The 27310-nt window shown below is 36.0% G+C and overlaps 1 protein-coding gene and 1 pseudogene across 6 annotated transcripts in view; both read left to right on the forward strand.

The window, feature by feature from the left end:
* LOC147027121 (tenascin-R-like) overlaps positions 1 to 3961 on the forward strand; it is a 140212-nt gene extending 136251 nt beyond the window's left edge. For all 6 annotated transcript variants that reach the window (XM_085883289.1, XM_085883290.1, XM_085883292.1 and 3 more), the window contains one exon: positions 2875 to 3961. In XM_085883289.1, the coding sequence (XP_085739415.1) occupies positions 2875 to 2982 (108 nt within the window). In that variant the 3' untranslated portion in view covers positions 2983 to 3961. The remainder of the gene's footprint in view (positions 1 to 2874) is intronic.
* A 21355-nt stretch (positions 3962 to 25316) lies between these two features.
* Positions 25317 to 25458, forward strand: LOC147027122 (U1 spliceosomal RNA; annotated as a pseudogene).
* The last annotated feature ends 1852 nt before the right edge of the window (positions 25459 to 27310 follow it).

The following is a 27310-nucleotide window of genomic DNA, read 5'->3' on the forward strand; positions in this document are numbered from 1 at the left end:
ACTTCCCCAGACTGACTCACTGATTATATTTGTTCCAATCTGCAATGTTCTTGTGGATTTCCCCCAAAAAATCACAACTCCACCTCCTGGATTACAACATATTGTTGTGGGCCAGGGCTCGGTGGTGAGAACGACCACTAGGTGGTGGGGGGGGGGGCTTACGCCGTCTCCCACCAAACTTCCCCAGAATTGGCGGCCGTCGTTCCGGATAATTCCGTGAGCCGCGGTCGCAGAACCGACCGTGGTCGCCAATATCTCGACCGCGTGGCGTAGGGTTATTTGTCTGGAGCCAAAGTTCCTAAGTTTCCGGGGATCCACGCCCTCGGAACGTCTGGCCGAACCGGATCACTCTACCAGCTACGGTGGAGTATCAACTTCCACCTACCAACTCCGACTCTGATGCAGTCGAGCGGGCCTGCCAAGGACATTCCCGCTACGATGTACCGATTACCGGGGATGAAACCCCGTCTGAACTCAGACCCAGACCATGCTGGACCAAATAAAGAAAGGACGGAAACGAGCCAGGAACATTTCTAATAATTTATTTATTGCAAATAAAAGACAAGAGAAGCAAGACTTAAAGCGAATATTCAATGCAATTATTTACAATGGGCAAAAACACTTATGCAGTTCTACTTACAAGACGCGCACAACACACTCAGACACACAGACAAATGAAAAGAAAACCCAAGGTGCTTTATTCGACACTCCAGCCGATGAGTGAGACGAGCTGGAGGTTAGAGTTCGGCTTGTACCTGGTCGTCGGAGGGAAGGCGTGCTCCGCGATGCGGCACCTGACAAAGTTCGTTGGTCCGATGCCCAGTCGCACGTGGGGGACTCGAGGGGAGTGGCGGAGTTCAGGTGGCGAATAATCCGGGTCCGCAGAGGGGGTCAGGGTCGCTCTGTCCTTCCTTGTGGAGAGCCAGCAAAAACCCTTTCGTAACAGCAACGTAGACCTCCTGTGACCACTCCTCGTAACCACCCCTCGTAACCGCCCCTCGTAACAGCAAAAACCCTTCATCCACTGAACTCCCCGCTGAGGACGGCGTCGGTAATTTTATGGACCTCCCTCAGCGGCGAGGGGCCTTGGTGAAACTGATGTCACTGTTTTCCCTGATTGGACGGGGCTCCCATGGGTCCGCCCTTTCTGGGCGGGGTTTCAGCCATGCAGGGAAAACCCCGCCCCCCACTCCACTTGTGCCCATACTCGTCAAAAAGAAGGTACAAAGTTTGTCGAAGCCGAGAAGGAACTGCCAGAGATTTTGCCTCGGACAGCGAGTCGCCGGTTAGGCGAGTGAAGCGCTTGTTCAGTGGTTTTGTCGGTTTGTTTGATGGTTTGTTGGATGGTTGGATTTAATAACCTAACTAAAAGAAATCGTAACGCACGTTTTTGATCCTCCCACTCGACAAAAGGAAGGGGAATCTGACTACACACATACTTAACGGAATAACTGACTTTTGGGACCTGAATGTTGAGTGCGCATGGTTTCCAGATTCGTAACAATATAATTTGAATTGGATAGAATTCACAATAAAAAGTGGGATTTGAAATGTCTTCACGGACATTGGATTTTGGAAGCAAAACTGCTTAAAGGAATACAAATCTAATTGAAGCGGAAGAACGGGCTTAGACATTTGAGGAATGCCATCTTTGAATCAGGAAACAAACTTCTCCACTGGGCTAAAAAAAAAACAACAAATAAATAAAAACAATGGTAGAAATACTGTTCAGAAGACAATACTATACTCTGCCTTGGTCGTCTTATGCACTTGACCGTACAAAGAGGATCATCCAACCATCCAAAAATTGAAGATACTCGAGAAATGCAAACTTAACAACGAGAACGGCACTCAGTAGAGTGCCCCATCTCTCAATTATGAAGAATCGCTTTATATTTAAAAATAAAATTCGTATCCACATCAAGATCTTCACCAAGATCAAATCAATTCGTCCTTGGCAGACACCCAACCTGTCCACCAAGTTTTAGTCCGAATCCATCCATAACTTTTTGAGATATCTTTCTCACAGACAGACAGCGGTGAAAACATAACCTCCGTCTATCTTCGGTGGCAGAGGTAATAAAGGAAGCATTGTAAACAGGAGAAGTAGCAATGAAGGAAATGGTGATCCTTCGTTGGTTTTGAAATGGTGATCCTAACAGCTTTTTTTTTGCGAAAAATGAAATTGGTATAATCTGATTTGTCATGGGAAGATGTGGCATACAGGTCAAAAAAGTAAATTGTAGACAAAGTACCAAAACCTTCTTCAATGTTTCAGGCAGAAAGCAAGTATGTAAAGTTAATATGATATTTGGCAAATTGACAAGTGAGGGGGGAGGGGGGTAGAGGAAGTTTTATTTTTATTAAAGGAAGCTTCAGTACTGAGCATAAGCCTGGTGTTGGCTTAACGGTTGAGGTGGTTGGTGGCTTAAGAGCTTAGGTTCTTGAGTTTGAGCCCCTGTAAAGCCGTTAAATAACACCAGATGGGTTGACTCAGCCTGTCATCCTTTGAGGTCGGCAAAATGAGTACCAGCTTATTGGCAACAGGGGGCACTGCATCAGTGGCACAATTGCACTCCAGGCATTGATGCAACCAGCAGCCACAAGTTGCATACAAAATAATAATCATAATCAGAATAATAAGTACTGAACATCTCGGGTGGATTGGAAAGATGTCTCAAGGCCTTAGCAGGAAAGATTAAGACAAGCTTTCCGTCCTTCTTCCTCTCCCACTTCCCCTCTTGCCCCCCACCCCCCCTCCTGATCCCCTACCACCCTCCCCACTCCCATACCCTGATAAATGCTGTCAATGTCATTTGGATTGCACAAGCATGCCATCAAGAGACCGGAGCATTTGTGTGTTTCATCAATCAGGGAATCAACTGGTACCACTGGAAGGGTCATGAGCAATCGATCCCATTTGTGGAGATGAAGATGCGAGAACACAACGTTGATATGAACCATCACAAGAGACGGAGCTGAGCGATCAACAGAAAGAATACCAGCTCATCGTGCGCGATGCACAAACAGCCATACCGGAAATATATAAACAAGCACGTACAACAGAGCCTTTAACTTTCCTCGCCAAACACCTCATGCCTTGTCCAGATTATTTAAACAATTATCTCAACAAGCTATTGCTTTGCAAAACAATAAATAAATAAAGAAAAAGGTTGAGTTTTAATCTGCCCACGCAAAATTCCAAAGTCAGTTTTTTGCTGTTGCTTTAATTGTGACCCCCTTAAAATCTAACGACTGAATTTGTACCAAAGATAATCTGACGAGTTATTCCACAAAACATTTGAGAAGTTCCGACACATTGTAAGGACAATTAATCACATTTTTTGGATAATTTTTGATGCACCAACCTTTCAAAGTAATCAGCATGAACGTGAGCGAATTCACCGATGTTGTCAAATAATTCATATTCGGGCCGGTTCGATCACTCTGCAACGCCCTGCTTACCTCATCGTTGTGCTCATTTGACTTTCGTGTACAAAAAGGAGGAGTTGTTTAAATTTACCTTTAAAAAAGTGAAGCATTGGCATTTTGGACCATCAAGGTAGAGTAGTGACTGCAGTTGTTGAAACATTAGTTGAGTTACTTGATAAGTTTGAGAGGTTCTGTAAATAGAATGAATGAAATACTTTGTTGTAAACTACTTCAACACAAGTTTGCTTAACATTGGAAACCGAGGTGATAGTTCAGTTTTACTGCTGGAAATAGTTGACGTCAATTAATGTTTGCGTTAGACGATGTATTGCGTATCAGGGATTTCAGGTTTGGTGTTGCTCGGTTATCAATAAGTATTTGATATGAGAAAGCTTGTGCCGAGTTGCATGTTGTACAAAGTAATATCTTCATAGCCATTGCTGGTTGCATCAATTAGGCCTGCCTTTAGGATTCACTGCTTTGTTTGTTTTGAGACTTGAAATGAATCAAATAAATCTTCGATCCTTGACATTTCATTGTTTTCTTATGCTTACCACCTATTGTTGCTATTGTGCTTTTGGTATTATGTTAATGCATTCTTTTAATTTGATCGTCATATGTTGTCATGGCCATGCATATGGTGCACTTGGACGATGTATTCCCAAAAAGATAAAGATGTTGCTTTGCATTTTGGAGTGACGGAGCAGGTCATTGCCTGGATTCTGAGCGGTTGGCGTAAACAGGCCATCTAACCGAATGTAAGGAAACAGGACGTGCAGCACTATTATGGCAATGGAAAACTAACTTCATTCACAATACTTTACCAAGTATGCAACAAGTTCTTCTGACACATACCTTTATCTGGGTGGTGTATAGGCAACTGACAGCTGCCTTCATCGCTCCCAAAAATAACAAAAATAATACGGGTTACCAACCAACATGAAGCAAAAGTTACTTTCTGCTGATTATTCAAAATACCTCACAGCACTGGAAAACGTTGGCACAGGAAAACTGGACTGTAAAGGGTGAGGACTTGTAATACCCTCTCCCACATGGAGATGGCGCGACACGATGCACATTTACATTAAGAATTTGCGTACCCACCCCTCCCCCCTCCCCACCACCAAGACCACAGGCAAAGATAAAAACACCACTATGCACTAATTGTCATGCTGATCCGATGTAGCAAGTGGAGTGACAAACAAACACACACCGGTCCATGAATTACAGTGAGGATTATCTTACACCTATCCGAAACTTAGAAAAAACGGAAATACCAGTTAACCATAATCCATCCATCCATTGGGACCATACTCTCTCTGTACAGAGCGTCAGTGCTCCCAAGGCAATCACCTGGGCTATTGGGCACAGTCCTGGATGGGTCACCACTCTGACACAGGATACACAAATGGCTCGATAATCCCAGCGAGCTAGTACTCATTTTGCCAACCTGAAAAGGATGACAGCTGAGTCAACCCCACCTGGTATTAATTCAATGGTGAAAAGCAGGATTTGGAACTCAGGACCTCAGGATCCCAAGTCCGCCACCCTCACCATTATGCCAATACCAGGCATAATCATCATGTATCGGCACAATATCGTGATTCCTGTGAGCAGTGGAGGCAATCACAACTACTTTACCACAACTCCACCATAAAATGAGGCGTGTGTGTGTCCGTGCGTGCATGCATCCATCCGTGCGCGTGTGTGCGTGAATTTCACCCATTGGTTGGACAGGTTGCCTAACTGGGGCATGGGTGGGGCATTTGCGGGCAATGCCCCTCCCACCCACCCGCAGGCCAAGCCTTTGGCGCCCAACTTTACGTTTTATTAATTAATTTATATTTATCATATTAAAAGTGAAAATCTTTTTGCTAAATGAAATGAAATAAAAACAAAAATAAGAAAAGGAGAAAAAAAACACACCTTGTTGGTCATATTTGCATGAGGTCACGTTTGGGGAAGTAGTATGCTCATGCTCATCAGTAGATTTCATGCTCATTGGTCTGGTGCTTGACCTATGACCTGCTGGTTTGATTGGTTGTCCTTACGTCAAGATAAGCGCACACATGATGTACAGTTAGCATGAGCAAGTCAGACGGCGCTTGGCGCCATTATGTTTCAGTGAGAGCAAGCAACTATCAGACTGCGCTTCGAACAGAAATGGATATCAGAAAATGGCGACACGGTTCTCCAGAGAAAGAACATTGACTTGATGACGGGTTTAAATATCGTGCCTTGTGTACGGAAGCTCCGTGTTGTGACGAGGAGTTTAATGAGGTGTGGGAGGAACAATGGCCACAGCTTCCAGCGCGTCACTGAGACCCGAAATCCCCAAACGGAGACGCAAAACGAACACGGATGAGTTTGTCGTTATGGGAACTACAGGACACTGGCATGATGAGGGAAAAAACACAGAATGTCAGAGACTGTACTACAACACGATCGATTCAGTGCTTGGAGAGACGGATCACAGACTCAGCGAGTGCGCTCGTTTCACTGAATGCACAAAGTGATACATTTCTTGATGTGAAGACTGTGAAATAAATTATGGACCCATCATGATCGCCTATCATTGGGACAGAGGACGAAGTTGCCAAACAGTTTTTCATCTCACAAAAACAATCACAGCCAATCGAGGGGGATTGGACTACACAGCACATCCTCTCAAAGTACGACACACATCATCTCAAATTACCACGCACATCCTCTCAAAGTACCACACACATCCTCACAGTTCCACACACATCCTCACAGTACCACGCACATCCTCTCAAAGTACCACACACATCCTCAAAGTACCACACACATCATCTCAAATTACCACGCACATCCTCTCAAAGTACCACACACATCCTCAAAGTACCACACACATCATCTCAAAGTACCACACACATCCTCTCAAAGTACCACACACATCCTCTCAAAGTACCACACACATCCTCTCAAAGTACCACGCAAATCCTCTCAAAGTAGCAGGCACATCCTCTCAAAGTAGCACGCACATCCTCTCAAAGTAGCACGCACATCCTCTCAAAGTACCACACACAACCTCTCAAAGTACCGCACACATCCTCAAAGTACCACACACATCCTCTCAATGTACCATGCACATCCTCTCAAAATACCACACACATCCTCTCAAAGTACCACACACATCCTCTCAAAGTACCACGCACATACTCTCAAAGTCCCACGCACATCCTCTCAAACTACCACACACATCCTCTCAAAGTACCACACACATCTGATCGGAATACCACGCACATCCTCTCAAAGTACCACGCACATCCTCTCAAAGTACCACGCACATCCTCTCAAAGTACCACGCACATTCTCTCAAAGTACCACGCACATTCTCTCAAAGTAGCACGCACATCCTCTCAAAGTACCACGCAATCCTCTCAAAGTACCACGCACATCCTCTCAAAGTACCACACACATCCTCTCAAAGTACCGCACACATCCTCTCAATGTACCGCACACATCCTCTCAATGTACCACGCACATCCTCTCAAAGTACCACACACATCAGTAGGGTAAGAATACTGATTCTGGCTCACTTTTCCCCATGTAAATGAATGGGGGATTTTCAGCGATTTATATTTTTTTTCCCTAAAAATAAACCCCCTTTTTATCCCAAGGTATATTTATTTGTCTCCCCTTTTAACTTGGAGGTTGAACCTCATTGAATTGAACACCTGGGGGTTGAACAGCTCACTCATTGAACCTATAAAGATTTGTTCATTCTCAAATTCCTTCAATAGTTTAATTTTCTTTGCACAATAATCCCCATCTAAAATATTGACAAACAAAACATTTGAATCTTTATATTTTTTAAGATATCCCTTTTGTGCCATTACGAAATGATAAACTTCTCTTAATGCTCTCATCTGGCCACCTCCTGAGCCACATATCATTTTGAGATTATAGTAAATTGTTTTTTCATTGTTCAATTGATAACCATCAAAGTTTTCAGTCCATTCAAGGATATTCATTTTTTTCTTTACATCCTCTAACTTACTAGTTTTTAAATTAATTCGCTTATTTGTTTTATTTACCTTTGTTTTAGTTATTTTTTCAATAAGACTTATTTGATATTTTTCACATTCATTATGTTTTCCATTTATATACCAAGACTGAGATTTTCTCCACTCTTTAGTTTCATTAATAATTGGTTTAACCATTTATATATTGTGAAAAAACGCGGCGGTAGCCCTTAAAAACCCTAACCCATCTTCCCATCGTTAAAACATAATCTATTTTATACACTCTATCATACAATATCCATATGGAACACAATCTATTCCATTATCTAAAATAAATCTCTTATCATCAAAGGCTCCTAATGCCTTTTTATTTACTTCTTCACTATATATGTTATGTTTATAACTTCTTATTGTATTCATTTTCCTATATTCTTCTTTCTTATTCATCAAACAATTATAATAATTTCTAAAAGTTATTGATTTCTTTATTACATATTTCTTTATTCCCTTTAACCTCTTATCAATCTGTTCACCATACTTATAAGCATATGCCTTTGCTCTCAATCCAATAAACTCACTCATTACTTTTCCACCCAACTCATCCTTAAACTTACCAATAACCTTTTCATTCTTTTTGGAAAATAACTCACTCTTCTTGCTGAAATTACTTGTATCATATACTCCAATATTTTTCTTCATATCTTCATAAACATCATCAGTTTTTATATCTAGGATAAAACTATCAGTATCCATATACAACAATGAAACATTTTCACCATACTCTTTCTTTAAGTCATTATACAAATAATCATACATCAATATCTTTGATAAATCAAGAACTGCTGTTCCAATATAAATTGGTTTATCCATTACAATACTTTCCTTTTTCATATGAATTGCAGAAAAGTTCTCTGAAAAAACCTCTTCTCTCTCAAAACTTGGTTTATTTATCAATCTCGAAGCTTCTTTCCAAGATGTTGCGAATCTAATGTTTTGCCTGTTTCTAACATTTTCCATAGTCTTTCCAAATACAGCATTATTCATTAATTTATAAAAGTCCCCTTCAAATTTTACTTTTGTATTTGCTCTCATATCTGTATTGAATTGAATATACTTTTTCACCCAAGGACTTTGTTTAAATTTTAAAACTCTATGAATTTTAGCTACTCTCAATCCTTCTCTCAAAAACTGTTTTAAGCTTCTCTGATGCAAAACATATCCCTCTTTATCATAGAATGTTGTTAATAACTTTTCTGTTGATTTACCTTTAATATTAAAACTTTTATGATAATCACTTAACCATTCTTTCTTTGGAGTTTCTTTCTCACATGCAAAAGGAAGATCTTTATGCTTATTATGAAGATCACTCGGGTACCTCAAATCAACTTCAAAATAATAACCTTCTTCTTCGTCATTCAATTCCTCTTGAGAAGAAATAACAATATTCATCAAAGCCTTTTCATAATCCTTTTCTTCCACCCACTCTAATTTACCATAAGGCAGAGATTGAGACATTGCCCATCCATACAAATTATTAGCATCAAAATACATCAAATAATTACTATCTTTTTCACTATCATAATTTGGAAGATATTTATTATTTGCTTTAGCATATCTTTTTGAACATACTTGTGATATTCCACCTCTCTTAGACTTCTCAATCATCAAAAGCATATCCACATCACTGATTAAATCTATATCTTGTTTTGTCATTTTCAACATTGCACTCCAAGCTAAACCAGGAGCTGTGAAATAGTGGGCAGGATCTAATCCATAACAATTTTTATTATGACAGAGTGATCTAAAAGCTTCAAACACATCAGCTAACAATAAAACATCTGTTTTTAGATATAAATCGTGATATTCTCCAAGGTTCTTTATCTTAAATATTTTCCATATTTCTTGTGCGTGTTTATATTCCTTATCACTTATCTCTTCTTCATAAAGGTTATTATAGAAACTTTCTTTTGAAGGAAGTTGTGTTTCTTTAAATCTCATAAATGAATCCATATAATCATAAGGATAAATTCCCTTACTTGTAAGAATTTTCTCTTTACTTTGAATTTCATTCCTTGTTTGAATTTCCTCTCTCGTAAGAATTCCTTCTTTAATCAGAATTTCATCTTTAATCTGAATTTCCTCTTTAGTTCGAATTTTCTTTATAATTAGAATTTCATCTTCAGTTAGAATTTCTTCATTAATTAGAGTTTCCTCTTTACTTTGAATTCTCTCTTTAATCTGAATTTCCTCTTGAGTGAGAATTTCCTCTTTTGGAAAGAATGAATTAAGATTTGGAAAAGAGTCCGTGGAGCTTAGATTTGATGCGAGGTAGGCTAGTGGTGTTCCCATAAACTTGTAAGAATCTAAAAACCTAATACGAGTTAAAGGTTTTGTGAATATCATTTTTGAAAATGAAATATACTTTTGACTTGTGTTTGTTATAGCAGAAATATTCCCTGGTGTTTTTGAAAGTTCATTTATAAATAGATGTGTATCATAGTTGGCGCTGTTGTGAAGAAAGACTGGAATAAAAGAAGGTAATTTATAATTAAGATTACAACAGGAATGAGCGGGACCTCTATATTTACCAGTAAGATGACAATGGTCTCTAACTTTAGACTCCTTAATTTCCCCCTCACAAATATGGCAGATATTGTTCATTCTAAATTCTAATTTTTCTTCTTTGGTTAATTTCATCGGTTCATTTGTTTCTTTCATTAATTTAGTGAGTCTTATACAATCCTTTTCTAATCGTTTTACAAACTCTTGTGACGATGAATGATTTTTCCACGATAATGTTCAAGTTTGTTATACTTTTCTCCAACAGATGATTTGATATAATAACAGAAACCACAAGGAATATGTTTTTGATATTTATTTGTATATGGTTCTTTTGGATTAGGAGAAGCAGTATTTATCTTTTTAAGGATACATTCAAAATCAGCGTATATCACAAATGGGTGCATGATAGATTTATTATAATCTTCAAAATAAATCTTTTCACCAGGTTTAGGCATTGTAATTACAGCTGATTTATGATTACTACAATATTTTGAATGTTGTTCTAATCGTTCTTTTGTATGAAATGAATTAAGACATCGCTTACAAGGATATATTTTGTTTGCTGTTCTGAATACCTGAGAAGAGATTAATCTTGATAAATTATTGATGTATGTGTAATGTGAATTCTTTCCAACACTAAAATATAAAAGGTCAATGTGTGTTTCTTCATTTTTATAGTTGTTTGAAATTTTTAATATTTGAACTTTGTTTGTATCCGTTAATCCATATACATTAATAGAAAGATTATTCTTTTTCTCAAATTTAGGAATATCTGTTAATGGCATTGGGAATTTAAAATCTTTAATGTCCAAGGTATTCTCATATTTCATATATTGTTTTACTCTTTCTGAATTACATTTTGGTGGATGTAAGTGAGCAAGAACAGACCAGAGAAAACATTTATTATCATTGTTCTTAATATTAACAACTGCCTTCTTTAGTTTTATTTCTTTTGGTAATTCAATATAAGAAGAAGCTTTAAGAGGGTTTGATTTTAGAATGTGTATATCTAAAAAGATGATTTTTTTTAATATTGAATCCACTTCCTACCACTGTATTATCAACATCCTCCTCTTGTCTTGATAGTTCTTCATAAACCCCACTATTCAAAAAATCTTGAAATGATGTTATAAAATGAAGATCTGTTCTCATATAAGGAGTTTGTTCTTCATCTTGTCTTTTCATATTCATTTTCACTCCCATATAAAACTTTAAAGTTTTTATTTCTTTTAATGTCTTTTTAATAAATTTTTCAACATCGGGTTTCACTATTTCAATTGATTCAGCTATTGATGATGGACCGGGTTCTCCAAATTGAAAAATCCTTATTTTTATATGCCCTTTAAATGCCTCATCAGTGTTTTTAATGTAATAGTCTCCCTTTACTTTAAACTCATTTTTCTTGTGTTTTTGTGATTGAAGATGTTGATTATAACTACTCTTCAAAACATCCTTTGAACAGATATCACAATGTTTTCTTTCCAACTCAAGAGGAGATATTTGATGAAATAGATTAAATGTGTGTTTGTTGGTTCGGAGGTGTTTTCTATAATGTTTATATTCGTGATTACAAACATCGCAGTACGTTGTATTCACCATATTTATAGAATAAAACTTTGCTTAAACTAAAATTTTCTTGATGAAAATTTCGTTTAATTTATAGGTGAATCTGTGCTTAAAAACATTTTATCCTCCAACTTTTTCACTTAATAAATACAATGTTTCAAGACACAAAAGACAAGTTTCAATCAATCTCTTCATCTGTTAAAGATACTGAGAAATATGTCAAGGATGTAAAATTGAACAAAGATAAATATAACAACTATTGGATAAAAACTATTATGGTAAATAATATGAGTTCTTCAATTTCCTTCAGTGGAAGGGCTTTTAGTATACCTGGTAGAACATCAATTAAAGTATCTCTAACAAAAGTTTCTCCTCTCCTTCTAGTAATATATTCAAAACTAGAAAAAGCAATGAAACAAGAAAAAGTATCAAAGAACAAAAACCTTATGGATGAAGCTTTAGAAAGAAAAGATAAGACCATCTGTAATATGCAAGGAGAAATTTGTATTTTTTTCAACAACCCTAAAGATGTAAATCTTGATGAAATAAAGGATGTTAATATATCAGGTGAAATGACATTTCGTTCAATAGTAGTTAACGATAATTTTAAAATTACCTTTAATATAAAAAATGTTGTCGTTGAATCTGATAATGAAAAAAAGTATATCGATATCGATGGTAATATACAACTGAAAGTATAGATGAATTTCAGTTTAAGTAAAGTTTTACTTTATAAATATGCTAGACTTTCCTGATTCTCCATATGACAAATTTGAGAATTGTCCTGCGTGTGAAAGACAGGGATTAAACACAGAGTCAAAAGCCTATAAACAATGTATATTCTGTGATTATCTTCTAATTAATGATAATAAAAATATAAAAAGGAAAATAATTCTTTTAGATTTACACCAAAAATGAATTACTTTACAAGATTGATTAGAGAAATGAATGTAAAGTATGAGGATGATAACACACCTTTCCTTACAAGGGAAGAAACTGAACGTATAAGAGAAATGTTCAAAGGATTGTTGTTGTATATTATTCATGGATGTAATTTTCAGGGAAATATCAACACAAGATATTGTATAAATAAAATAATGGATTATCTTGAAATTAAACCTGAACTTAGGATAAAATATAGAATTTCTAAAAAAGCCAATAATAAATTAAATAACCTGTTTTTCAAATATATAAATGAATGATTTTTTACCTATTTGGGAAAATAAGATAAAATTTAACAACCATAAAAATCTCCCAAATTCATTAAGATGTCTCATAGTTGGTTCAAGTGGATGTGGAAAAACCTGCTTACTTTTAAAAATGCTCCTCACTCCCAACTTTTTAGATTATGATAATTTAATAATTTTCACAAAGTCGAGTTTTCAACCAGAGTATCAACTACTCTCACAAGGTTTTAATGCTGGTCTTCAAAAAGAAGATATAATCGGTTTATTTAAACGTCAAAAAACCTAAATGATTATAACATTGAAGATATAATTCAACTATTTTGTGATACACAGAGATGTAAAAAGAAATCAAATCTTATAACTTGTATTCTTAGTGATAATACGGATGATATACCGTCTCCCAAGATTTGGATAAATCAAAAAGAACCTCGTTATCTTTGATGATTGTGTTAATGAGAGAAACCAAACGGTAATGGACAGCTACTACACAAGAGGGAGACATTCTTCTTGTAATTGTATTTATCTTAGTCAATCGTACTTTCAACTTCCTCGTCGTTCCATCAGAAACAATGCTAATACTTTTATTTTATTCAAGTTAAATTCAATAGATATCAATAATTTTTGGAGAGATAATTGTTCTACATTATGTAGTAAAAAGAAATTTGAGGATTATATGAAGCACACGACTGAAAAATATAAATATATTGTTGTGAAACAAGATGAGATATTAAGGGATATATTTTTTGTTTTATAAACAATTACATATACAAATGACAACTATTATTATAAATCTTGTGGGTAAATCTGCTTCTGGAAAAAACTTTCATAAATCAAGGTTCTTGTGTAGTACAAATGAGAATATTGTAAATTTACTTAAAAAACACCCCGTGATACGCATTGTATCAACAACAACTAGAGCAATAAGACCTGGAGAAGTAAAAGGTGAAGATTATCACTATATTTCAGTGGAGGAACATATGCGATTGAGGAATGAAGGACAAATATTTGAGGAGGTTTCTCTTGGTACAACAAAATATTCACATTGTAAGAGTGAGTTAAAGAAACTAAAATCTGGTGGTGTTGGGATATTAGAAACTAATCCAGAAGGAACGAGACAAATTATTAAATATCTGAGCGGAGTGAAGATTTTATCATTCGGTTTTGATGTTGATGAAGAAACTCAACACAAACGTATGAAAAGCAGAGATGCAAGGATTAGTGAAGAAGAAATTACAACTCGCATTAATGTTAATAAAGAATTTGATGAAATATTTAAAGAAAAGGATTTATTTGAACACATCTACTTGAATGATGAAGAAAAGGAAAATTTCCCTGTTGATCTTTACAATTCATTAAATGATATTTTACAATAAATAAATGGATACAAAAGAAAGAGCAAGAAGATTTAAGGAACATCAAGAGTTGGTTTCAAAAGTTGTAAAACAACAGGAAGACATAAAGAAGAAACGCAGACAGAAACTAACGGGCGAAGAAGCATTTGACAAAAAACAAGAGAAATTTTTTAAACCACTTTTAAAAACTTCCCAAGAAAAAATGAAAGATGTTTCCACAGTTCCCACAGTAGAATATACTCCTAGAAAGCTTCAAATGTTAAAAGATTTCAGTCAAATGACGGAGGAAGAATTAGAGCATATTGGAGAATTAGAACATGATGAAGGTTTATTTCAACAACTGAAAGAGATTAATCAACCCCCTGATTATATTGTGAATGCTGTTCAAAACAATGAATATTCAGCGGATTCAAAAACCAAAGCAGGACTCATTCCAACAGAACAACCAGCAATATTTCATCTTGTTCAAGAAAAGGTATTGATATTTAATGATGAATTAAGGTTCTTAAGTTCTGCTCAACCCCCTGTTAAACTAACTCCGAGATTAATGTTTCTTCTCACAAAAGATGGAAGACAAGGTTCAACTGTGAGGGATGAATCAAAGTATATTGATAAACCATTGGATATGGAAAATAATGATGATAGAGTATATATTGATTTGCTGAACACTCTAAATTATAAGGTTATTCTTTCTGGTAAAAGTAGGAAGAATGAGAAGGAGAAACACATTATTCAGGCTTTAAGTATCCTTGGTTCAGGTATTAGTTTTCTTCCAAATGACCCATCGCAATTAGTTAATAGACTGTTATTGTTGTTCGGCAGTAAGAAGGCTGGAAATAACAATTGTTTTAATGAAGCATCAGCCATTTTAGACCAGTTGATGAACATGAAAATAATTAATAAATCTCAATATAAAGACATTTTATCTCATATTAAATAAGATGAGAAGCACAATCCTGAGTTTTAATTTCACAACAAGCGACCACACATCTTCATTCCCATACCCACTACAACTTAACACAACAAAAGAATATGAGGCATCTTTATTGTCCATGGAGACTTATAATACCTTATTTAATATAACCGAGAAAAATGACAAGTTTAGTTATGATCCGGGAAGTGGATACAAAACGATAACAGTCTCACCGGAGCATACGAGATTTCTCAAATATCTTCCGAAATTGCTCGTCTTATGAAAGAACAGGGTGATGAACCAAAAATATTGTTATAAACATTCAAAAACATACTTCAAAATCAACGATTAAAGTTAAAAATAACTACAAGGTTGATTTCACAATTGATAATTCATTTAGAGAGTTATTAGGTTTCTCCTCAAAAAAGATTGAAACTAATGGGACGTTTTACAGTGATAATGTCATTCAAATATCCTCAGGAATAAATTCGGTGTTAATTCACTGTGATTTGATTGATGGTGCTTATAATGATGGATTAAAAACAAATACAATATTTTCATTCAGCGCATACTCAACCCCAATTGGTTATAAATTCAATATGGAGCCTAAAAATTTGGTTTATCTACCTGTGTCAGGAAAAACCATACACAGAGTAAATTTTAGGATAACCGACCAAGATAATCGTGTGATCTCTTTTAATGGAGAAGTTATATCCATCAGAATTCACCTACGTGAAGTTTTTCAATAAATAAATACGATGGTTATTGTGAGGAAGCACGAGTTGGGAAAATATAAAATAATTACAGGGGATGGGATGTTCCTTTCCCCGTACTACAAGGGTGAAGGTATGTATCTTGGTAGAGGATACTATAAACCTAAGAGACAAAGGGGTGTCGGACATCAATTTAGAGGAGATGGGATAATTGATACTCTCATGGGTATTGATTCAACTATTCTTAAACATAAAGACCTAATTGGTTCAACTGCTTCTGCTGTGGGAAATGTAGCAGGTGCTGTAAAGAGTATAAAAGATGCTCAGAAAGAATCTCATAAATTACAAGCAATAAAAGAAATTAAGAAAGGTAAAACTCAGTTGTCCCCCAAGAACGACAGAAAATAATTCAAATACTTGGATCAGGGTTTCAAAAGTTTTAACATCTTTTTTCCTAAATAAATACAAGTATGGAAGCAATTGATAGTATCTATGATTTGGATGATACTATTATTATCTCAAACTCCACTAAAAAAGAAGATTACTTCAAGGTAAATGCAATAACTGGAACAGACTGGAATACAAATGGTACAAAAAGTTTTGAAATAAATAATCAACAAACCTATTTGAATCTCTCCGAAAGTTTCTTGTTGTGTAAATTTAAATTCACTAAGGCTGGGAATAACACAAACGCTACACTTGTAAATGATTTCTTCTGGAAAATGTTTGATAGTGTGCGATTGTATATTGGAACACAAGAAGTTGAAGCGGTTGATTATGTCTCTGCTGTATCTGAAATGATGAAATTTACACTCTATACATTCAGTGATAGAATGGGAAAGGGGTCTGTCGAAGGTTTTATTCCTGATATGTCAACGGGAACAAACACAGACCCTGGATATATTCAAAGGAAAGGAATGTATAATGATGATACAAAAGCAGAAAATAGTTTTACTGTGGCAGTTCCTCTTAAAGGTATATTTGGATTTTGTGATTATGATAAAGTTCTGTATGGTCTTAAAATTAGATTTCAACTACAAAGGAATGATAATGAAAATAGATTGCTTTTTGGTGTTGGTAATGCTTTTGGTGATCAGAATAAATTTGTAATTGAGGAGATGAGTTGGTATATCAGTGAATATACTCCTAATCTTAAAACAGAAGAGATGTTGAATCGAAGACTTAACTCAAAAAAACCACTCAGTGTATCATACCTCAAAAGAAGATGTCAACACGTTAAACTCAATCAAACTACTTACACGTGGAATTTGGGTGTTCTGGAAGGAAAGCCACGATATCTGTGGATGATTTTTAAAAAGCCAGATGGTGATACTGCGACTGATAAGAATAATGCATTGAGTGATAATGCTAAGGTGAAACAACTTCGCGTTTCTCTAGATGGAACATTTTATCCACGAGATAGATTGGAAATTAATTGGGAAAAAAATGATTTTGCTGAAGCATACAAGTCTTACCAAAAGGTGTGTGAAAGTAATGGAAATAAAGAACCTATTTTGGATATGACAGCATTTAAAAGTTTGTATACAATCTATACGTTTGACCTGAGCGCTCAAAAAGAAACTATAAAGTCTAATCGAGTGGATACTTCCCTATACATTGAAAGAGGAGAGAGTGAAGAAGTTGATACATATTGTTTGCTTTTGGAAGAAACAGAATTGCAGATTAATACAGATAATGGTGTGATGATTAGTCTCACATAATTTTTTGTTAAATAAATGAGTGGCAAAGTACCAACTGGGGTATATGTTAATCAAATCAATCTTCATAAACTATCATCTTGTGTTCAAAATCAAAAGACTTGTACGATTAACGTTAATACAATTCAGAGAAAAGGAGCAGTAAGAATTGATGTTTTGCTCACAAGAGAACAGGTTAAAATCTTGAATGACACTGGCTCACTTAAAATTAAAATGACAAAACCAATGTTGAAAAAATATTCAATAAGAGAGACGAGTGGAGGATTTCTCCCATTTCTAATTCCTTTATTTGCTGGTTTAAGTGCGGTTGGAGCATTGACGGGTGGTATTTCAACAGCGGTCAAAACTGCCAACGAAAGGAAGGCTCAACTCCAGGCTCAAAAAGAATTGGAAAGACATAACAAAGAGTTGGAGAAACAAATTAGTGGAAGTGGTGTAATTGTAGATTTTGCTGAAAAACTTGAAGGTCTGCCTGATAAAGCGAGATTGTTAGTTGGAGATATGCTTTCTTCTATAGCACAAGCAGGTGTAAAATTAACGAAAAGAGGTAATGGATTATATCTTTCTAATAAATAAATGAGCATTGATGAGTGGTTGAAAGAATTTGGAAAGAATACAACATCAAATTTACAACTTGTCAAATATTGTAAGAAATTAAAAATTCATAATGTGGTTATTTGTATGAGAGATGAATTAACAAATGTGTCGAAACATACAAAGAATATTATTATGAACTTAGAAGATAATGATGGGAACGGTTCTCATTGGGTTTGTATTTTTAATAGTCAAGACAAATATTATTTTGATAGTTTTGGTCTTCCACCACCTGTTGAAGTCATAAAATTCTTACAGAATGGTGTTTATCAAACATTTCAAGTCCAAGAATTAAATTCCAAGTGTTGTGGTCAATTATGTCTATATGTGTTATTTCAACTCAACAAAAATAAAAAATTTTATGATATTATTTTTAATCTAATATAAATGACTTATGTTGGTAAAGATGGTTCTATCTTTGGTGTATCTCAAGAACTGGATATTGATTTATCAAATTATTATACAAAGGCACAGGCTGAACGATATAAATATAATATAAACAAAAATATTAACATGAAAAATGCTTATAAATTAAAAAATTATCCAAGCCCGACTGACGCGAATGACTTGGTGAGATTAAGCGATTTATCACAATATATATACTTAAATAAAACGGCTGTGTATTCTAAAGATACAGAAGTGTTGATATTATCTCCAGGTCATACAGAATTCACAGTTCGAATTAAAATAAATTTTTATAAAGAAGGGCGTATCGTTTGTATGAGAATAGAACAATGGGGGTATGATATGAATGATTTAGGGTATAATTGGTCATTTAAAATTAACCTCGAAGACCTGGAACAATTAAATCAGTCTCGTAAGGAAGAATATTATCCACTTGGTATCGAGAATGAGTTTTGTGGAGCCACGATTAGTAAACAACAAATAAAAGAATTTAATAAGGGTAAATATAATAATGGTTTTGCCCTTGTTTATCTCATGAAAACAGAAAAACAGGATTATATATAATAAGTAAGGAAATACAAAATGATTTAACTATGGGAAGATGGGGAGGTGTTTCGTGCCATAATATTATTCTAACATATATTTCTAATACATAAATGACAGCAAGAAGGCTTCAAGAAAATTATCATTTCTGTGTCCAAGCATACCTTCAAGAAAAGGGTATTCGGTATTTTAATAAATATGTTCTACAACATAAGAATGAGGTATTTTCAATAAAAGATTGGCATTATGCTGATGTTGATAAACCAACAACTTTAGATTTAATTAGAATGTTAAATAATGAAAAAATTATAAGGTTAAGAAAAGGTAAGGCTCTTTTAGAAATTCAAAAGAAATTTTATTGGTTTCCTGTTGTAAAAAAAATTATTTTGGATACAGGAATAACAAGAAATCCTGATGAATATATGTATAATATTCTATGGGGTGTAAACGATTCAAGTATAGTAAGGGATGAGGAAGGAGTTGAAGAAGAGAGGGAAGAGGAGGAAAAGGAGGAGGAGGAGAGAGAGAAGGAGGAAAGAGAGAAGAGAGAGAGGGAGGAAAGAGAGAGAATGAATAAATATCAAAATATGGAAACCAGTGAGATTCAAAAAAGAATAGAGGTATTAAAGAAATTAACTTATCTCACCAGGGAGGAATACAAAGAATTAAAAAGTCTATTTGCAATACTTTCGACAAGACTATCGACATCGAGAAGACATGTATTTTAATTCAAGTTTTTTCTTAAATAAATGGAGGAGAGAGTGAAGGCATTTCTAAGGATTCTTTATGTTTTAAAAATTAAGATTCAAATGTGCATGTTGGAAACTAAAAAGGTTTTTGCACTCTGCAGGAATTTTTCTCATAAATAAATGAGTTATTGTCTCAAATGTAAAAAGAAAACTAATACTAAAAATATTTCATATATTAAAAGTAAAAATAACAGGGTTATACAAAAAGGTATATGTTCGGTGTGTGGTTCAAAAAAAATCAATTTATCTCCAAACACAAACTCGGAGGAGATATACAAAAGTTTTTATCAGGAAGTAAATTTACAACTACTGGAATACCAGGGGAATTACATCTTCCAGGTTATTCTTTCTGTGGTCCAGGCACAAACTTAGATAAAAGATTAGATGAGGCAGACAATCCTAAATCCTGGAGTAAACCAATCAATAGAGTTGATGAAGTGTGCATGAGACACGATATTGATTATGGGAATACCACAACGTTGGAAGAAAAGCATGAAGCCGATAGAGAAATGTTGTATAATTTGTCTCTGATACAAAATCCAACCTTGAGAGAAAAAGTTGATAGGTTCATCGTGAAGAAGATGATTAGTGCTAAATTGAAACTTGGACTTGGAAATTCAAAAACTTATAGGCTCTAATGATGCCATTAAGACTGAAGAGCAATTAGCTGATGAATTACATAAACCAATATTCACAAAGTTTCAGAGAAGGAAAGTTTATTCCAAGGAAGTTGATTATATCTGGTCTGCTGATTTGATTGAACTCAATAATGATAAGGGGTACAAGTATGCTTTAACCGTTATTGATTTGAGGAGTAGATATGCGTGGGTTGTCCCTTTAAAAAACAAAACAGGTAATACTCTTATGTTAGCTTTTCAACAGATATTTAATAAAAGTAAGAGAAAACCTAAGAAATTGTGGACTGATGAGGGTAGAGAGTTTTATAACAAGACATTTATGAATTTTCTAAAAATAACAGTATTACATTATACAGTACCTTTAATGAAGGGAAGGCAGTTGTTGTTGAACGTTTTAATCGTACCTTAAAAGAGAGACTATATAAAAAATTCACACAACTCGGTTCACAACAATGGTTATCTTTTATTCAGGATATTGTGGATAAGTATAATGACACGATTCACACGTCAACGAATATGAAGCCATCAGAAACATTTACAAAATTAAAATATGAAAAAGAGATTAATGTCAGAAAACCTAAGTTCAAAGTTGGTGATATCGTAAGAATATATAGGTGGAAATCTCATTTTGAAAAGGGTTTTACTGAACGATGGACGAAAGAACTTTTTAAAATTGTTGATGTAATAGATACAGTTCCTTGGACTTATAAAATATATGATTTGGAAGGGGAAGAGATTTTAGGTTCATTTTATTCACAGGAATTACAAAAGACAAAACTAAGCAGATAATACACCTTTGTGGACACTCGAGGGCCAAGTCCGAGGTGTATAACAGTATATAATGTGTGTCAAGGGGGACGTTCTTAGATCTGTGAACCCCAAACACAGAATCCTCAACTGAATAGTTAAGGCTTAACTTTTGTTTGTGTGTGTGTGTAATGGGAGCAATAGGTTGGCGCTTCACTCCCTCCTACTATACACCGTTGTGGACACTCGAGGGCCAAGTCCGAGGTGTATAACAGTATATAATGTGTGTCAAGGGGGACGTTCTTAGATCTGTGAACCCCAAACACAGAATCCTCAACTGAATAGTCAAGGCTTAACTTTGTTTGTTGGTGTGTATGTGTGTGTGTCCCAACCCTCACATTCAAAATCTCAACCCCAACCCTCACATTCAAAATCTCAACCCCAACTCAATCCTCACCCAACACAGTCTTTTTCAAAATGAGATTTCCACCTATATATATATATATATATATATATATATATATATATATATATATATATATATATATATATATATATATATATATATATATATATATATATATATATATATATATATATATATATATATATATATATATATATATATATATATATATATATATATATATATATATATTTTACGTTTTTTTTTTTCTCTTCTTCCAATTCTGTCTTTTAAGGCTTTCAGGTTTGATGACGTAAAAAGGGGGAGTAAGCCTGCACTTTCTTCCCAGAACTTTCTTGATCTTGCTCCCATCAAGCACCATCCGACAAAGAACTACATCGATAGGTTTAGATCCCAAAGAGTGATAGCAACTCCAAAAGTCTCCAAAATATAAATAAATAAAATAATAATAATAATAAATAAATAAATAAATAAATAAAAGCCCCCAAAAAAGTTTCAAGTGTCCAACATAAACCCAACTTTCCAAGTCTTCAAGGTATAACCACATTCCCGTTGAGTTTCCAAGATATGTATCACATTGTGAGTTATCAATCCAGAACCCACATTTCAAGTATTCAAAGTAAAACCAACTTACAAAGTCTCTTAAGGATAACTCATTTACTGATTTTTTCAAAATTTGTGAGTCTCCAAGGTAGGCCCCATATTTAGAACCATCTTGGCAGAACCCTTTTCCTGAGTCTCCAAGGTAGTTATTTAAACCATCAAGGCAGAACTCATTTACTGATTTTTTCAAAATTTGTGAGTCTCCAAGGTAGGCCCCATATTTAGAACCATCTTGGCAGAACCCTTTTCCTGAGTCTCCAAGGTAGTTATTTAAACCATCAAGGCAGAACTCATTTACTGATTTTTTTCAAAATTTGTGAGTCTCCAAGGTAGGACCCATATTTAGAACCATCTTGGCAGAACCCTTTTCCTGAGTCTCCAAGGTAGTTATTTAAACCATCAAGGCAGAACTCATTTACTGATTTTTTCAAAATTTGTGAGTCTCCAAGGTAGGCCCCATATTTAGAACCATCTTGGCAGAACCCTTTTCCTGAGTCTCCAAGGTAGTTATTTAAACCATCAAGGCAGAACTCATTTACTGATTTTTTCAAAATTTGTGAGTCTCCAAGGTAGGCCCCATATTTAGAACCATCTTGGCAGAACCCTTTTCCTGAGTCTCCAAGGTAGTTATTTAAACCATCAAGGCAGAACTCATTTACTGATTTTTTCAAAATTTGTGAGTCTCCAAGGTAAAACTTGTATTCTGGCTCATCAAGGTATAACTTGTTCAGTGGGTATTGTCTTGATAACTCACAATGAGTACTATTGCTGTAAAACTCTTTTTCAGGATTTTGCTGGTCTCCAAGGTATAACTCTTTGGTTGGGTCATCAAGGACGAACTCGTTCTGTGGGTCTTGGTCGCTCATAAGGTCTTCAACCAAGCCAACAATTTCCCCCAAGTTGTAGCAAAAGCAGTATTTTCATTTCGTATTTCAGACACAATTTCCTGTGAGAGAAAATAATAATGTATTAATTAAGTTATTTAATTATTAAATGAGTATGCTTCAATCAAAGTTTGAAAATAGGAAAATAAAAAATCTTACCTCAATAGATAAGAGGTTTGAATCCAGTTCATCAACTTGAAGGTTTAGTTCCATAGAAGACAGACAGTTCGAGCCAAGCACACAGAACACCATTGCCAGCAAAAACAAATGTTTAAAATGGAGCCTGGGTTTGAAGCTTTTATAGAGAAAGACTGGTGGGTGTGGTTTCCTTTGGAAATTCCCTGGGCAAGCCTAGGCAAGCCTTCATTGGGAAATTTTTCAAAACCATAACATCCTGTAATTTTCTAGTGATTTCTTTGTGAGTCAGAGATGAACTGGAAATGATGTAAGAGTGGGCGGGGCTTAGCAAAAGTAGGCGGAGCTTAGGAAAAGTGGGCGTGGCTTAGAAAAATACCTTATGAAAAGTGGGCGGAGCTTAGCAAAAGTGGGCGGGGCTTAGGAAAAGTGGGCGTGGCTTAGAAAAAAATACCTCATGAAAAGTGGGCGGAGCTTAGCAAAAGTGGGCGGGGCTTAGGAAAAGTGGGCGTGGCTTAGAAAAAATACCTTATGAAAAGTGGGCGGAGCTTAGCAAAGGTGGGCGGGGCTTAAAGAAAAGTGGGCGGGGCTTAACAAAAAATAACCTGTGGCTCAGGAGGTGGTCAAACAAGAGCATTAAGAGAAGTTTATCATTTCGTAATGGCACAAATGGGGTATCTTAAAAAATATAAAGATTCAAATGTTTTGTTTGTCAATATTTTAGATGGGGATTATTGTGCAAAGAAAATTAAACTATTGAAGGAATTTGAGAATGAACAAATCTTTATAGGTTCAATGAGTGAGCTGTTCAACCCCCAGGTGTTCAATTCAATGAGGTTCAACCTCCAAGTTAAAAGGGGAGACAAATAAATATACCTTGGGATAAAAAGGGGGTTTATTTTTAGGGAAAAAAAATATAAATCGCTGAAAATCCCCCATTCATTTACATGGGGAAAAGTGAGCCAGAATCAGTATTCTTACCCTACTCACATCCTCTCAAAGTACCGCACACATCCTCTCAATGTACCACGCACATCCTCTCAAAGTACCACGCACATCCTCTCAAAGTACCACGCACATCCTCTCAAAGTACCACGCACATCCTCTCAAAGTAGCACGCACATCCTCTCAAGGTACCACACACATCCTCTCAAAGTACCACACTGTGGGGGAAAATTTTATATTAATGTATTCTAAATTGTAACAAATGGAGTTTTAGAAATGTAAGTTTTATGCTATAAGTTGAATTGGCTGTCCTTTTTGGCCAAGAGACTTTTTCCCGAAATGTTGATAAATGTCTTGGTCTAGAGTGGGGTGACCTGAGCTGATAACAACGAACCTTTGCATCATAATGTACGTGGTGGCTTCTCGCCTAAAGGACACGTCTGCAGTCTGGGTTGATAGCCCCCACCACTCTCCCATGAAAGTATAAAATGCTTTGAAATGTAAAATTGTTTCAGTGCAAGTACCTGAGGAAGTATTAGAATCTCAGCAGCTTGTGCTCCTTGGAACTGACCAAGTACCAAGTTAGAATGAAACTCTCTGATGTAATGTGGATGTGAATTGAATCGGGTTGGTCAAACTGTTAACTAAAGTAAGAATAAATGAAATAGAACCAAATAATATTGCAACCAATGGGGATTCTTAAGTTAATTGTACGAGGGTGAGAAGTGTATGGTGGATGATTAGAAAATAAATTGTTTCACAAGGAAGGACTTGTGTGGACATTGGTTATCAGTGTCAATGGGTTTTATACAGGATTTTATAACCAAATTGGACAAACGTTAAACTCTGCCTGAAGTTAAATAGGATTCCACAATCAACCAGGAAAAAATCCTTCAATGATCACAATGGGGTGCGTGAAAAAAATCCACAACAGTTGGTGCCGTGACTCGGATTCGAACCGACGTTGGTGCGGTGCTCATGAACGAAGGTGCTTAAACTGCCGGAGGCAGTGCCTGGAGGAACGACAAGTGCTTGAGCGAAGGTAAGGGAGAGCGCTCTCAGCAGGTAACGCATTTCGAACAAAGAAAAGTTCATTGTCAGATAATTTTATTGATAGAAAGAAGAGGATCCGGCGGAGAGAGTCCATTTTAAAGTAAACGATAAGTACTGTAGTTGTTTTAGAAAAGTGCTGGAGGAGAAGAGGACTTACATTGATACTTACCTGATAGGAGAGATACTGTGATCATTAAGACAGTATTCTCAGGGTGAGGCCGACCCATTGCACTTCATGGGGAAAGGTTGACCCTTGCGATTTTCCCAAATGTGGGAAACTCGACTGTACAATTTCAGGAGTGCAGAGGGCACAGTACAAGAAGAGGCTCGACGAGGAGCCAGAGGAATAATTAAATGTTTGCATTGATACGGACCGGCTGAGAGAGAGGCCGAGGACACAGATGAGATGTCTTGATAGGGTTATGGTTAAGGGAAAATAGATAAATATTATAAGTTACCTGTTTGTAAGAGTTATAAGAGTTACCTTTTGTTCATTGAACTCACTGGAAGTTTGTCGGCAGTGACGTTGTTATATTATATTGTGTGGAGGTTTTACGGATTTGTAAATACAATGGTTTGCACGAAACGTTTTGTACAGTGCAGGAGACTATTGACCGGCTGGGAGCATGGCTGGTGATTTGCATTGAGATGCATGTGTTACTGAGAGTAAAAAAAAAAAATGAAACTTGTGCGAGTCCAATAGATTTCACTGCAATGAAATGTGTTCTGTTGGGAATTTGACGATATTTTTAACAACAAAGAAACTTCAGGCAGAGAGTCGAAGCTGATTGGCTGTTCGTGGTTTGGTGCTGATAACGCGAAGGTCGTGGTTGTGTGTGTGCATTCAATCTGTGGGGGCTGTGACTGTGCAGCTCGCCCCCTCCACTGGATCTGTTGGGGGTGGCATGTCTCTCCACTGAGTCTGTGTTTGAGTCTTAGCTTTAAGTGTGAAATTCGATTCATACGCAGATTCAAGAGGATGGGGGATATTGTGTCGAAGTGTGCATGCCGTTGGCAATGACTTTAAAATGATATAGAAATGTGATTGGTATTTGTCACGTGATCACACACGAGTCTATGAGATGCAATGCTCGTTAGTGTGTGTGTGTGTGTGTGTGTGTGTGTGTGTGTGTGTGTGTGTGTGTGTGTGTGTGTGTGTGTGTGTGTGTGTGTGTGTGTGTGTGTGTGTGTGTGTGTGTGTGTGTGTGTGTGTGTGTGTGTTGAAGCCATGACAGAGTAATGCTAAACTGTGGGTTTTGCCTGTCAGAGTTTTGCTTTTTCTTCCCACCGGATGTGGAGAGAACTTCCTGTTCCTTGTTACTTGGTGTTTGTGGTGCACCCTCTCTACGGAATCTGTTCAAAGTGAAGTCCATTTCGGGAAAAGTGTTGAAGTTTTATTTTAAAAAACCAGAGGGATTTTGGATAAATTGAAATAACAATTGTGAATGTGGGATGTATTCGGAACGTGATGTCTTGGGAGTTGAGCTCTCGCTGGCATTGTGATGATTTGTAATTACACAACTCAGCAGGTTTAAGTGCTGGGCAAGCTCTGAGGAAGTGTCAGAAATGTTTCGAATATTTTGATTAAAATGTAGAAACGTGATTTGGAATTATTTAAAATTGATTTGATGATGTTTTGCACGTGGGGCGATTCACAGAAAATTGATGATACCCTCGGATGGACGTTGAAATAGGCGTGCCGTTTTATTCGTCTGTAAATGTTGAGGTTGCTTGAACTTATGCTGGGAAGGCATGGCAACCAACCGAGTGTAATCCTTTGATCAATTCAGTCAAGGTAAATTCATGATTTAATTGGATAGATGCTGAAGATTTTATTTGTAACCTCTGCCATCGAAGAAGGATGGAGGTTACTGTTTACACCCCTGTCTGTTTGTTTTTTGTGAACAGTATTACGGAAAAACTCCTCGACGGATTTCGACGAAACTTGGTGGGGCGGTTAGGTATGGTCCAAGTATCATGCCATTAAATTTTGAACCTGGTCCAAAATCCAATATGACCGCTATGGCGGCCATTTTGAAAACATATTTGAATTTTTTTTTGCATTTATACATGTTTTTAGTGATTTCCAACCCCCCCCCCCCAAAAAAAAAAAATTGTTAGAGAAAATTGTTTTTATTTCGATTTCTTTTTTTTG

Source organism: Eptatretus burgeri, chromosome 5, assembly GCF_056783735.1.
Source record: "Eptatretus burgeri isolate ZD-2024b chromosome 5, Ebu_testis_v1, whole genome shotgun sequence".
In the NCBI taxonomy this organism is placed as follows: domain Eukaryota; kingdom Metazoa; phylum Chordata; class Myxini; order Myxiniformes; family Myxinidae; genus Eptatretus; species Eptatretus burgeri.